This window comes from Eublepharis macularius, chromosome 12 (genome assembly GCF_028583425.1).
Source record: "Eublepharis macularius isolate TG4126 chromosome 12, MPM_Emac_v1.0, whole genome shotgun sequence".
Lineage (NCBI taxonomy): Eukaryota > Metazoa > Chordata > Lepidosauria > Squamata > Eublepharidae > Eublepharis > Eublepharis macularius.
The window spans coordinates 23,559,268-23,574,431 of NC_072801.1; the positions used below are offsets into that span (position 1 = coordinate 23,559,268).

General features: G+C 44.1%; 1 protein-coding gene across 2 annotated transcripts in view; it reads right to left on the reverse strand.

Annotated features, from left to right (window-relative positions):
- Positions 1-15,164, reverse strand: part of USP22 (ubiquitin specific peptidase 22) — a 136,870-nt gene continuing 121,706 nt past the window's right edge. For both annotated transcript variants that reach the window (XM_054995476.1, XM_054995475.1), the window contains 4 exons: positions 12,285-12,376; positions 10,687-10,749; positions 9,069-9,218; positions 1-679 (listed from right to left, as the gene is read on the reverse strand). In XM_054995476.1, the coding sequence (XP_054851451.1) occupies positions 637-679; positions 9,069-9,218; positions 10,687-10,749; positions 12,285-12,376 (348 nt within the window). In that variant the 3' untranslated portion in view covers positions 1-636. The remainder of the gene's footprint in view (positions 680-9,068; positions 9,219-10,686; positions 10,750-12,284; positions 12,377-15,164) is intronic.

Sequence of the window (15,164 nt, forward strand, 5' to 3'; positions counted from 1 at the left end):
TAATTTCATACTGTATTTATTTAATAACTAAAATTCACAAATAAAAAGGTACTTGCAAAGTCCATTTTCGTTGCGTCGTCCCAATTCTCCTCCATTTTTACTGCGTTCGGACGCATAGGCATTTAAAAAAAAGGGGGGGGGGGCTTGGGTTCAGGTTTTGATTTTTGTATTTAAATTATAACTGTTGTATGACTGGTCAAAGTTGGAGCAGAAGCACCAATGGAGAAGATGCTTTTATGGAGATGAGAGTACACAACCCCCCGGCCTTCCCACACACATTTTCCGAGGAATTTAGGGAGATGCTGCCAGCGTGCGGGCTCCCATTTTCCCCCCAACCCAGAGCAATCTTTTCATTATTATATTTCCTCTCTCAAAAAGTCACTGCCTGTAGCCTCTTTTACATTTCCCCCCCTCTTCTGTCCTTGCAGGACTGCATACATGGTGGAACATGGGTTCGTTTCTTACTCCGCTAGGCCGTGAGCCAGCGGCAAGCAGGTCCTGTTTGCAGCTCAGTGCTTGGTGTCGAATGGGTGTCTTTTCATTTCAGGTAGGTTTGTGTGTCTTTTTTTTTCCTTTCAGAAGGCTGCCATTCATTATGCTTCCTTTCATTTTTCTCTCTCAAGCTGCTGGATAAGGCTATTCATATTCCAGGAACTGTTTGTGATAGAACAGCAAATATCTGCAAAAAAAACCAAAACAAAACACTATCATCATTTTGGGGTGGGGATAGAGGAGTGAAAAAGGCACTATTTTTATGCTTTCTATTGCAAGACGATTTACATTTCCATCTGGCTCTCTTGGGCACATTAAAAGCAGGTATTTTGCTTATCTGGCAGGAATGACTCCCAGGATGTATTCTGCTAGCTTTCCTTCATGGCCATGCTGTGACTCTCTAAATAATTTAAAGGCCATGACTCACTGTGGTATGTGCCCATCTCTTCTAGCTCTGTACTGGATTGCTGTTTGCTGGAAAGCAAGGCAGGATTTGGTGCCTAGGAAGATGGCTTCAAGAAGCTGCTCCAAGCATGGCAATGTTAGCCTACTAAGGGGGCATTCATGTGTGGAAATGAGGTTTCTGGTCCCTGCTGGCAGCTTCAGCTTGTACATGCCCTTGCTAACCTACTCCAGCATTTCTCAGATTTCTAATGCCTCTGGAACACATTTTTAGCACTAATTATGAACCACCTGGAAAAGTTCACTTTTATGCTGTACTCAGAAGTTATGAAACAAGCCGTGGTTTGTTCATGATATGAATGAGCCTCTGCTCCTGCGGTTGGCTTGCTCCCTCGTCTCTTCCATTTGCTTCCCCTTGTGGCACAACCATAACTGAAAACTCCTGGTTTAAAAGTGTTAGGTGGGGGGATGGGCCGCAGCTCAGTGGTAGAGCATCTGCTTGGCATGGAGAAGTTAAAAGGATCAGGTAGTAGCTGGTATGAAAGAACATCACCTGAGACCCTGGAGCGCTGCGGCCAATCAGAGTAGACAATACTGACCTTGATGGATCAAGGCTCTGATTCAGTATAAGGCAATCCTTTTGTTCTGGCATATTGTTCTATGTTGGTGTATATGCTGGAATGTTACGGCCTATGGCTACAACAATAAACTGTTAAACTGCATAGAATCATAGAGCTGGAAGGGATACCAAGGGTCATCTAGTCTAACCCTCTGCACAAGGCAGGAAATTCACTGCCACTCCCCCTCCACTGACCCTTTCTCAATACCCAGAGGAAAGCAAAAAACCTCCAGGACCCCTGGCAAATCTGGCCTAGAGGAAAATCCTTTCCTAACTTCAAAATGGCAATTGTTATTACACCGGGCGTGCAAGAAAGAGCCATAAGAGCTGAGCATGGCTCATCCATTCCTGCCATCTCTCACACAATCTGTGTGAATGCTGATTTGTTTTGACATCTGACTTCAGGCACCTTAACAAATGGGGGGTTGTGGCTTTTTCCTGTTCTCAGGAAAGGAAGGACAAATGGGGTTGCACTTACCTGTAACTGTTGTTCATTGAGGTCTTCTGTATAGGCACACATGGGACTGCGCATGGGCAGGCCTGCCAACTGGTATATTTTGTAGCTAAAAATCCTCTAAGGGGCATTTGCCCCTTCCCAGAGCACATGTGCGGCTTATTTCCTGCTGAAACAGTCTGCTTTCTGGGAGTGGCAATATCCCTGAGTCGGTTTCTCCTTGGCCGTCAGGCTCTCTAGGTAAGTAATGAAGGGCAGACAGTGGGGTGGTGTCAAGATGTCTCCTGTCATACTCTGCAAGGTCTTGTGTACGGTTTGTATTCTGCAAAGCCCTGTGTACTGTTTGACTCTGATGATGGGGGCTGAAGCTGTTCTTTGACTGGAATGTGAAAATCTGCAAGCGGGGGCTATTCTGCTGTTATCTGTGTGTTCTCTCTCTTTAGCCTGGGAAGCGGAGCCTCACGGCCTTGAAGTTTCCAACACATCATCTCTTCTTTGTTCTGCTGCTCATCTCTTGAACTTAGCTAACTGTGAGGAAGTGGATTCTCTGGGGATTAGGCTGTACTTAGAATCCTACATATGTTATATGCTTGTAGAGAAATGCCATTCCTGGCAAGGAATGCAGTAGGGGTATGATTCTACTAGCTTAGCAATAAAGTGCTTTAACTCATGCAGTTCCTGGACTCATGCAGTGAAGTCTTCGAGAGTTACTTGGCAGATCCTTACAGGTAGGAGGGAGGATATGCATGCCTGCACAGAAGACCTCATGAACAAGAGTTACAGGTAAGTACAACCCTGTTTTCATTTTTGGTCTTCTGTGCAGTCCCACATGGGAGATTAACAAGGCACTTACTCATGGAGGAGGGGGGCAGTTTTCACGAGTACAGCATCTGCAGGACTGCTTGAGCTACGGCTGCTTCCCTCCTGTTATGTATGTCCAGGGCGTAATGCCTGATAAAAGTATCACCTAATGTCCATGTTGCTGCTCTACAGATGTCTCGTAGAGGAACACCTTTCAGATGCCTGCGACCTGGTGGAATGGGCATGGACTTCTAGTGGACAAGGTAAGTCAGTTTGACCATAGTACATTTTGATAACCTGAACTACCCATCTGGCAATGGTCTGAGAGGTAGCCTTTCCCCCTTTATTTGGGCCCACATTAACAAACAAAAAATTGGACCTCTGAATGGTACGTTTGTTTTAGGTAAAAAAATATGGCTCTCCTTACGGTCAAGGTATGGAGCATCCTCACCAACTCAGACATTGGAGAAGGAAAAAATACAAGTAATATTAATTCCTGTGAGGTATGGAATTTCAAAACTATCTTTGCTAGAAATTCCATATTAGGTCTCAGAACCACCTTTTCTGCACGAATCTTAAAATTGTGCTGCTAGTTCACTTACCGTCCTGGCATAAGTAATAGCTACAAGAAATGCCACTTTAATCAAAAGAATTCTTAAGGGACAAGTGGCTAGGGGCTCAAATGGTTTAGCCATCAGTTTTGTCAGGACCAGCCATAATGACCACTGAAGTACAATTCGAGTCACTTGTTGTGATAGTACTGTTCTGGCCAAGTCAGGCATGCTTCTGTGCTGCTGAGCATGTCTGGCCTTGCTCGCGAGGAGCTGCCCTGGCCAGCTTCTGGGCTGCCTGGTCCTTGATGCTGGGCGGGGCTACCCATCTCCTCCCCCAGAATGCCTGTGGCAGCTCCACCTGGAGGGGCTTGGCTCCTAGCCACTCCTGAGCCAGGATGCTGTCCTCTAGCCAGGGTGTGGCTCTGGGCTGTAGTGGCTGCTTCTCCTCCTTGGCAGGTAAGGGCTCTGTTTGGGCTGTTGCTGGGTCCCTATTCCCCCTGCCTTGGCCCTTTTCCTCTAGCCTGCTTAGCCCCCTCTCTTCCCCCTGGAGGGTGGGACTAGCTGGCTTCTCCCTGCTCCCTCCAGCCTTCTGAGGGTTAGGCCTTTCGCCCCTTCCCCCTGGAGTAGGCAGGTTCTTGTTGTATACATGAGTCTTTCAGCGACCACTTTCAGTTTGCTCAGTCTGTCCACAACGGAATTGGATTCCCCCGAGACATGGATGGTCTGGAGGGATGCATTGGGTAATACTGCCCAGTTTCAGATCGACATGCACTCTAGGCAGAGGCTCCTTGGCATAGTGCCTCCCTATTTGTTTATGCAGAACATGGTTATGCAGTTGTCCGTAAGTATTTGGACATGTTTGCTTTGCATGATATCTGCAAAGGATATAAGCGCATAACAAACCCGCCCTCATTTCTAATGTACTGATATGCAAATTTCTTTCACTTTCAACCAAGTGCCATGAATAGTGAGATAGTCACAATGTGCCCCCAGTCTTCCATCGAAGCATCTGTGGTAACAGGGGCTTCGATCTTTGGGGTATCAAATGGAACTCCTCTAAGCAGATGGGGATCCAATAACCACCAGTACAGCAATCTAACAACTGCTCTCGGGATATAATACTTTCTATTAAGCCAGTGTGGTGTAGTGGGCAAGAGCATGGGACTCTAATCTGGAGAGCCGGGTTTGATTCTTCACTCCTCCACTTGAAGCCAGCTGGGGGACCTTGGGCTAGTCACAGTTCTCTGGAGCTCTCTCAGCCCCACGCACCTCACAGGGTGTTTTGTTGTGGGGATAATAATGGCATACTTTGTAAACCACTCTGAGTGGGTGTTAAGTCATCCTGAAGGGTGGTATATAAATCGAATGTTGTTATTATTATTATGTTGTTGTTGTTATTATTATTATTTTGAGTACGTAGTGTGGAGTTATGGACAAACAGGAGTCAAATTCATTATTCCCTCATATGCAACCTAGCCAGAGGAGTCACAACTATCATTACAGCCAGGGGTCATTTCGTAGAAAAAGAGCTGGAGGAACTCATTAGCATAACTCATTAGCATATGTCACGCCTCTTGCCATCACCAGAAGTGTGTCATTAGTATAAATGATTTGCATGTGCCACACCCCCTGACATCAGCTATCCTGGCTGTTTTGGACCCAATCCTGGCCATTGGGCCAAAACTGGGCCCAAAATGTCAAAAAGGGGCTGAAAAGGGGTTCAAAATGGTCAGGATCAGGCTGCTGATGAGCGGAAGAGTGATCCGCCACCCGTCAGAGGCCCGATCCGGGTCGTTTTGGCCCCAATCCAGGCTGAAACGTGCCCAAAATGGCCGAGAGTCAGGTGGGCAGGGCCACCTGACATGTGACCTCTTTGGGGAACTGCTGGAACTGCGTTCCTGTGTGTTCCCCCTCGAAATGAGCCCTGGTTACGGCCATTAGCTCAAGAATCATTTAATGTTGATTGAAATCTACAGTTCATCATAGATCTGACTAAGGTTTTAATAGTTTCTGCTCTCAACACTGAAAGGAAAGCCTTATTTGAGTCAGCGTCTAGTAATGCACCAATAAATATGACTCTTCTAGAAGGGATAAGGTTAGATTTCTTAAAATTAAACATCAGTTCCAAACACCGACTTGTCTCTAACACCATGCCTATATTTTTTTGTAAGGCCTCTTTGGAATGGGCAGAGATCAACGAATCATCCAGATAAAAGTAAACGGAACAGCCTTTAGATCTCAGATGTGCAAATACTATGGCCATGCACTTAGTGAATACTCTTGGAACCATGGCTAGTCCAGACAGTAGTATCTGGTATTGATATATGTTCAAATCCCTGAGGTCTAGTATGGGTCTAAAACCCCCATCCTTTTTCTGGACTGAAAAGAACCTAGAGTAAAACCCCAGTCTAGGCTCAGATGCAGGTATCTGTTGTACGGCAACCTTTTCCAGCAATGCTGACAATTCTTTAGCCAGAAAGGCTGAGAGCTAGATGGGATGGCAACACTCAATAGGATCTCTTGTGGTCTGCCAGTCATTCCGCTTTTGTGATAAATATTCATTCGTTTTTAAGGAGAGCAATGTTTCACTTTCAAATGTTAAATCTTCCACCCTGTTTCTTGTCCCCAGCAGTAGAGCTATACACTGGAGCCAAGCATGCCTCCAAACGACTACTGCCAATGCTAGAGCCCTAATGGAAGAGTGTGCTGTGTGCCTTTCAGCATGTCTTTGCTGCCTGGATAGCTTGTTTGCCTCCTCTTGTATAACTTTGACTAACCTTCTGGTCCTCTGTATTGTATGCTGCCATCATATTCCAAAAGAATATTTGGTAAGCCCCCATAATAGCAGCATAATCAGCGATTTTTACGTTGATGGCTGCAGACGTATAGACTTTCTGCCTCAAGCTATCCAGCTTCTTTTCTCCTGTCAGCAGGCATAGAATGGTGACCTTGCCTGTGCCTTGACTGCATCTCCTCTGTGACCAACAACTATGGAGGAAGATGAGAAAATAGAAAGGGAAATTTGTCCTATTTTGTTTCATAAAGGCCTTTGACCTTCTTAGAAGTAAAGGGTTCCCTATCTCCCTCTGTCTCGTTTGGTGATGGTTCCAAAGGTAGACTTGGGCTCCTTCCCGACAATAAAGTTCTTGATCTAGTTCAAAAGGATGGAACGCCATAGAAAATTTCGGGAAGTAGTGTAGTGGATGATGCACCCTCTGTTGCACCAGATTAGATGCAGATCCCACTGATTCTGTTCTGTGAGATTCACCCCAATCTACTCTTGAAAGTGGAGGCACTCCTTGATACCATGCTGGGCATTTGTGCACATAGCAGATTTGTTGTGAAACTTGTCGAGGACCCAGGTACGAAGGTTTGTGGGGTAACTCTCCTTTCTCTTCCGAGGAACAAACTGAGCAGGAACCTGAGTGAGAAGAAAGAGTATGTGGGGTCTCCACTACCTTCAAATCCCCTGTCTCAATGTCTGTAACTCACATCCTGTGGGAACTCCTCTTATGTTTTGATTTGGATTCAGTCATTTTTCTAGGTCAGGAATTTCTGCCCCCCTCAGATCCATCCCCAACAGGGCTTGGATACAAATAAGAATTCATAAAGGCAGGTGTTATAGACAGTGCTCGTACTGCCCAATCTGATGGCTCTCTAGATTTGGAATGTTGTTGGATCTGAGAAGTTGTCGAGGCAGACGGGTTCAGAGGGCTTGAGGATCGTTGGTCTTGTTGGATCTAGGATACTGCCAGTTCTGAAGAGCTTGGTGTGTCATAGGCCGGCTGGCAGCTCTGAAATGTAGTTGGATCCAATAGGCTCGGAACACTTGAAGACGAGCAAAGCTTTTGGGATCCGAGGCGGTATGGTTGGATCCAAGGAGGTTGGAGTCTCAGCCAGCACAACAGCTGGTACTGTCAGATCCAATTGGTCGGCAATCTCTGCAAGTGCAGAGGATTTAGCTGATTTAGTGGAGGGGCTAGTTGCAGCTGACAATGCCATTCCCACAAAGAAGCCTTGAGCCTGGTGGCTCTTTCAGCGGTGGTCTTAGGGCTGAAGCTCTAGCAGTGTTTGTATGAGCTAACATTATACCCTCTCGCAAACAGACCAAGCAAAGGGAATGTCCATCTGTTTGTGTCATTTTTATATTCCACTTTATGCATCTTTTAAATAAAGCTTTTTCAGCCATTCTGACCATCTCTCTCTTTCTGGTTCATCCAGGTGGAGAAGGAATCTGAAGAAGGATGCTATGAAGATCCTCTCTGACTGGTGGCAAAAGAGGAACTGAGGGTTGGGGGCATCACCCCTCCCAGTGAGTGGGGTGCTTTGACAGGAAACAAGCCACACATGCACTCTGGGAAGGGGCAGACACCTCCTAGAGGATTTTTAGCTTAAAAACCTACCAATCAGCAGGACTGCACATATGCAGTCCCCTGTGGGACTGCACAGAAGACCAAAATGAACAAGTGCCTAATGGGGTTAGATTGAACACTTCCTAAACCACAAGTCTCCAACTGCAGATATATGTGAAAGGGGAGAGGAGAGAGGAAGAGTTTGGACCCCAAGACTTGAGGCTTCTTCAGTCTTGAATTACAGTTTGACATCTGATTGCTGTCACAAGAACTAACTCACAGTTTCTACCTTCAATTTCTATGCTTTAAATCCAAAAACTTCCATTCGCCCTTTCATCAATCAGGAGGAGAAAATGTCAGGTGTAATTAAAAATAAAACCCCTAAAAGATTTGGCTTCATCTTCTTGCTATCGAAAGAGAAGGGTTGGGAATGCCAAAAGCGGAGGCAATTCCAGATTTTAAACTGTCATGCCTTTTCCCTTAAAATAGAACGCAGCCCGCCAATGATGAGAGGCACATATTGCCATTTTACAAAAATATAGCTTTGGGTAGTGATAAAGTAGCAAATTATAGTCTTTGAATGTGGTCTGCACAGGGTATGTTACTGGCAAGCTTGTATTAAGGGCTGCAAGTATACCACAATTCTGTACAAACGGCAAAGAATGGGGTAGTGGGTGCAGGATTCAGCTTCCAATGAATTTCATTTTGTTGTTAAAAGCCATGTACAAAAACCACAGGTTTCTAACTCTTAGGGCTGCAAAAGTGCTTGTGGAAAAATATGGGCGATGACTGAATAAAATCTTAGGAGCCTTAAAAGAGGGCTGAATAAGATTTTCATTGTCAGGAGAAGACCACTGGTGTCTTCATCCCACCCATGTCTAGCAAAACAAAAATATCAAACCAGCAAAGAAGCAGTATTGTGCAAAAATATGTGAGATTTACAGAAATTTCTGAATCCCTCTTAGTCGTTATTATATAAAATGCACTGAAGTCTAAGTCAAGGGAAAAGAGAGGAAAATATAGTGTAAGGGTGTTGCCCGAGTTATATATGTGGTCAGCCTGGAAACAGTTGCACAAATACAACCTAAGCCACTGGAGGTATTTTCTGGTCAGCTCACAAAAGGAGAAGGCAAGGTGAGCAGAGGAGGAAGACCCTACTGTAATGAACTGCAGGTGTTTCACTACAGTAGTGTCTTCTCTTCTACTTTGTTACACTCTCATTTCTTTTCCCCATGCCTAGACCATCACTGCATCTTATGTTTTGCCAGCCTTCCAAAGGGGGAACGATCAAAAACTGGCAGCACTGGTGGGGGATGGGTGGTGGTGAGTAACTTGAAAACAGGAGGCTGTCCAGCCTTGCCCCCCCCCCTTTTTTTTTTTGCTCAAGGACGTACCCTTCGCTGTCTAGTACATCCTTAATGCTAGCCTTGGTGATGATGGCGTCGTCACATTTGAACCACTGGTCCTTGTGTTGCCGAATGAAGCTGGTATAGTGCCCGCTCTCCAGGGTTCCTTGGTGATTAACTACTGCAAACAAGGAATACCTGGTGGGAGGGGAAGTACAGAAAGGGCTGTTAGGAAGAACATCACCACCTCTCTCAACCTTTCTAACCTTTCCACAAATATATGAGCAAGCATGGGCCTGTGCCACATGACAGCTTCCCATGTTCCACTGTAACCAAAACCATTAAAAGACCCCACTAAAAAAAAGTCAAGACCGTGACATGGCAGCTGTATGTGACACTCTGACTTTGAAGTAAAAGACGTATCTTGGCCCTTCACAGCATGGGCTAATCATGGTTACAGAAAAAAAATCTGATTTGCTAGAGCCAAACGAAGGGTTAAATCCAACCTGCTTTTCCACTGGAGAAAAATGGAGAAGGGGGCCTCCACTGACCACTAAAAAGGCTGGGGTTCGTAGGACCTGCGTGTGATGGGGGTTGGAGTAAGGAGAGCAGTTAGGCGAGATTGAAAGCTGGCTGGATCCAACCCAAGGGCTGGTTAGTCCTGACTTCTTTTTATCTAAAGTAGCCAGCTCAATAGCCCTGGGAAGCTGATGGCCATGGTTTCAAGAGGTCACAGGTAAAGTGCCAGAGATTTCTTCTTTCCACAGCTAGATTCAAGCAGTCCTTTGTGCCACATGAAAGAGTTTGGCAGAAGAGGGAGCTGCCTGGCCTGCTATGCCACACTTGGCTTACCAACAACGCTGCTGGAAAAGAGGTGATGTGGCGGCTGTCAGGTGACACAAGGGGCCAATGGAATTTTGCCTTGACCTATGGAACTTCCAGGCTTTTGCTTGGCTAGTCAGTCTGAGCAATTCTGTCCCCACAGAGGAGACCCGGCCTGCTCCCAGGAAAAGCACTTGCCTGCCTGACTTTTGTTTCTACCCAGCCTGCTGACTTGGTTGACAGTGACCTTACACTTGCTCAACTCAGCTTTGATTATGCCTTGAAACCACCTCTGCCCCCAGCATGCAAGCTGAGTTTTAATTTGCAGGCCTACAGTGGAGTGCAGCCACTCCACCCCACCCACTTGTGAACAACAGCTGTTAGGGATGAATGCACTGCTTTCTGTGGAATGCACTGCTTTCTCTTGCTGTTATCTACCCATTTGTCACTGCTTCCACAAAGTCCTGTACCGGCTTCTTAAAAGCTAGGGGCTCTAACATATGCTGCATTTACTGCCAGCTTTAAGAAGAAGGACTAGATCAGGCATGTCAAGGCTGGTTACTGCAGACAGTGGCAATAGGTAATGTTGGGGGAAAGTGGTGGTGAAGAAAGGAGTTGGTGCCTCGCGTGCTGGAGAAAGGAATGAAGGAATTAAAGGAGGAATGGCAGCAGGAAGAGCCAGTGGTGCTCCCAGGGATTTATTCTCAAGGTTGATATATTATGCTTCTCCTCCCACCCACCTCCTAGCCCTGTATTTAGCCCTGTGAGGTGTGGAATCATTTTTATCCCGTTTTTCAGCCCTCCCTATCCAACAGTGAGAACCATACCATGCAACTCTACTTACTTATTATCGTTGTTTAGACTATCCGCTGGTTGCTGATACTGCCCATTCATCCTGCTCTCTTTACTGCAACAAAATAAGTAAGACACAAACTATTCAACTACCTTTGGAAAACAAAACATTGAATCGTAAATAGCTCCTTAGCTTCTCTAAACTGAGTTATATTTGTGTTTCTGAAATAATGATTTTAACAAAAAGTTAAACTCTTCAATAATGTTCACAACAACAGTAGCTGAAGAAGATGTGACTTAATTTTTTAAAATATATATATATTATTTAAAGAGGCTTTTAAAAAAGTTCTCCAGTCATCCAACAGGTTTCACAGACATTATGAAGAGTCTAGGATTCTCTCTAAGCATAGAATACTCATCCACTTCAATACCTAAACCTGAAGACGGCCAACGTATGGCTCCACCTTTTCCAGAAGTCCTGTTGTTCCCTTCCCAAACACACTGTGACCCTAATATTTGATTCTTTGTTAAAAAAGCGTGCCCTGGGAAGCTACTTGTATTGAGATCATCCATGACAGATTTAATTAACAATTTTCAACTAAGAGCACTTTTACGTAAATCTTGAAACTGAAAGGAAGAGAAAATTAATCCAATTCTTCTCTGGAAAGAAATCTTAATTGCATTATCCTTCTTTATACTGTCGGGCCAACTCCTCCTCCTGCTCATTAGAATATTTTATGTTTTTGAGCACAGAAAACTGGATTACTCTCACAGGTTGCTGGAAGTGATTATGCAGACAGTATCTCAAACCTTTAAAAATTAATGCCTAACTCTTGCCACTGAAAAATTCATCTCCAAAGAGCAGCAGATCCGAAGACCAGTATGAACTCTTTTTAAATACCAATATATGGGTCATTTTAAAGCAACTCTTTTTAAATACCAGTATATGATCATTTTAAGGTAAAGATGTCAAACTGCTTTGGGAGGAAATAACTGTAACTTCAAAAGCGTGAGTGGCATCACTACTCAAAAAAACATTAGTTCTGCTTTCACTGTGATTAACAGAGACCAAAGGGGTTTCAAACTTTCACTTCCTATGGACTAGTACAAGCATATTTTGACATGTCTGCTAATAAGCCTGAACTTTGAAGAAAGGGAGTTTGTTTTTCATGTTTGCTACAATCAACTAATTCTGCTTCAAAAGAGAGCATTTCCATAGCAGGTCTCAGATCATATGGATACCTCTCCAATGATGTATGTTTGCTTGCTCTTCCTCGTCTGGGCAAACAAACTCTTCCAAGCATATCTCGGTTAATTAGCATTAAGATAAGCCAGGAGTTCCCCAAGCACAAATTTCAGACATTCATATATCTTTAAACTACCTGACTAGAAGCTGCTCTAGTCTCCAGCAGGGCAGCTCTAGTCTCCCAGTCTCTCTTGCTGTGATAACACTTTTGGCTTAATCAAAGTTTTGAAACTGGTTTAATTTAACCACTGTAAAAAGACAAACCTAGATCATTTTAAAACTGGTTTCCATCTAGAAAGCTCTATTTTGTAATTTCTCCCTTTGCCGCCCTCCCTGTAAGTGGTTGAAAGCTTGCCTGGCACCACACCGATTTCTTGTGATAACTTATGCCCTGTTGTACATACCTTGAGGCCATGAATGGTGTCATGTCCAGCTCCAACGGAAAGGAGACATACGTAGTGATCTTTCGCCTCAATTTGGCTGAGTGTTCAAACCGCTAAAAAAAAGATAGCAAAGCTGTTTTTAGTGGGAAATATTTTGATCGTCTTGTTGTGCACGCGTGCGCAAGCACACACACATACACAGCTCACTGGCTGACTTGGGTGGAATAAAAGAACAACAAAACTGGGTAACAATACATTTCCTCTGTAGTTGCTAGTTCAACCTATGCACATTGAAATGAATGGCCGTTGCCTGGAGTAACTTTGCACAGGATCATACTGTATGTTACCTGAAAGAAATTAGCCGAGCTCAGAGTTAGGATGTTTCACACAATCACAGCTCATTTCATGTGGTTAACAATAAACTTCTTCCCCTTTTGACTTCCTGTGTAGCAGCACAGAATGCTGTGTGGTGATCTTTGGGATTACAAACTACTGTTAGTGTTTGCCTTCCAAACCACGTCTTGAAATTTCTGATTCTGGTTGGGAAAGACAGAGCAAACTAGTTTGTTGCACTGGGTGCCATGACAAACCATGGTTTGTACTCCAGGAAACTGATAGGGAAGCGGTGTGTATGTAATTCCATGGCTTATTGCTATCACAGTTTGCAGTATCTTCTGAACCAAGCAAATCTGTAGGGGTGTGAAAAGCATTTTCCTGTAGGAACAGTGAAAGGGTATACAAAAGTCAAAAGTATCCACTGACAAATTTAAGCCAGTAGATAAATAGGACTGAGCCAGTAGATGAACACGACCGAACTATAACTCATTTATTTAGAGGGTCCCATCTTTCTATCACAATTAAGATGACTAACAAAGTTAAACAGAGAAAAATGGCAAAATATGAAAAGGTTAAAAAAAATTAAACTAATGATTGAAACAACAGAGTAGTAAACACCCATAAAAATCCAAAAGGATGAAAGAACACAAAAATCACTGAGCAGATTTGCATCTTAGAAGCTCTGTCATCAGACAAGTTATCATCATCCAAACCGTATGGTTCATATAAAACCTGAAGAGGCCAAATGGACTGCAACCCAAATTTCACTTCAATTTTTTCCAATCCGGCATAGCTATGCAATACTTTATGTGCAGAAAGCGTGTATTTCATTCTAGATACCTCATGAAGTCAGTAAGGATGGCACCATCCTCCTGATATGCCTCTCTGCAACAAAACAGGCATTGGCTTCATCATCCACATGTTCTTCTGTTAGGAATATTAATGTGTTGGAAGAAATGACGCCCCCAGTGCTTGGCAGTGTGTGTTTTTAAATCCAGGGCAGCAAGGGCCAAATCTAACACTCTGCCCATTGAATTCATGCTGGCTTATAATAAGGCTTCCCCCTGTTTGCATCAGTTAAGGCAAAACACACAAAACAGACAACTGGATAATCCGTACTCCACTCAGAAGTATCACAACCTGATAAGGAACAAACCAAAGGGAAAAGAGGCCAGGAAGAAATGGGGAGAGATTAATTTCCAAGACAGTGGGGAGTGTGACAAACGTCATGCTCTTTTGTCATTATCTTAGGTGAAAGGGAATGAAAAGCAAGTGAGAAGGAAGGAAGGAGAGAAGGGAAAAAAGAGAGAGGAAGGAAGGAAGGAGTACATCTTAAAGAGAGGGCACATCTTTCCATTTCTCAGAACTCCTGTCCTATTTACACTCTCAGTTAATTATTTTCTGTTTAAGGCATCATAACTCCCCCCTAAAAACAGATCAGTCTGCTAAAAAACACAGAGAGAGAGCACAACCCTTTCTGCCCATCATTTTCACTGCATTATTAACACAGTCAGAGCATGTGCCCTTCATAATGAATTTGATATTTGTTAAGCTATAAATAACTTACAGTTATATCATTGCAGCAGCTGCTGGACTTCAGCAGTGGTAGCTTACTAGTAACTGAATGCTGTTTTGATGCATAAAAACATTAAATCTTGTGATGTGGTGGCTCCCACCTTGTAGAGCGGCCTGCCTGAGGCTATCAGGAAGTGCCCCACATAGTGCTTCTTTAATTTCACAGAACACACAGAACAAAAATGTTCAGAAGGGCATTCTTATAAAAGGATAAGAAGTATAGTATAATGGATCAGCTCACGAGATTGCTTCTGTAAGATATAATAATGTCTATCAAAATGTTTATTATATGTATGCCCTCCCCTTTACGGCAATTCATGTCTTCTGCTTTTGTAACCTTTTCTTCAGTAACAGAAGTCAAAACTAAGTTTTACATGTTTTTTAATCCGCCCTGAGTCTCAGCAAGAAAGGGGCTATAGATGATGATGCTATTGAAGAGACAGGACAACAATGACTTGGGGCAAGAGATCCATCCAGTACAGATATAAAAATGCTTCTTCCATTGAAAACACACATTTCTCTATGCCCTGGAGACTGGGTGAGGGGTAGGCAATGGTGTGGTTGTTGTGACTGTGAAAATGCCAGACATGGCAAGACATCATGGAAAACACGGAAAAAGTTAGAGAAGTATTTTAGATACTCTAGTGCTTAGGAGTTATTGGAAGTCAGTCATCAGGTGCCCTCATAATGTTTTAAGATGCATATTGGAAGGCAGAAACAGGGATAGGGAGTATGCAGCATCTTCTCCATGGGACTGGCAGGCAGGCAGTATGAAGCCTCTGGCCTAGAACTACTAGGAGCATAGCCTTCTACTGCTCCCTAGTCATTGGAGCTGCCGTCTTGCCTTCTGTAAGCCAAGCTCAAGAGCCCCTGCTCCATCGTAGACTCTGGGCTCAAGAGAACCTGCTCCTGCGCTTAATTTCAAGATCTGCCTCCCTCTCCGTGGTCTTGCTACTATAACTACATTCAGCCAGCAGAAATCCAAAACAG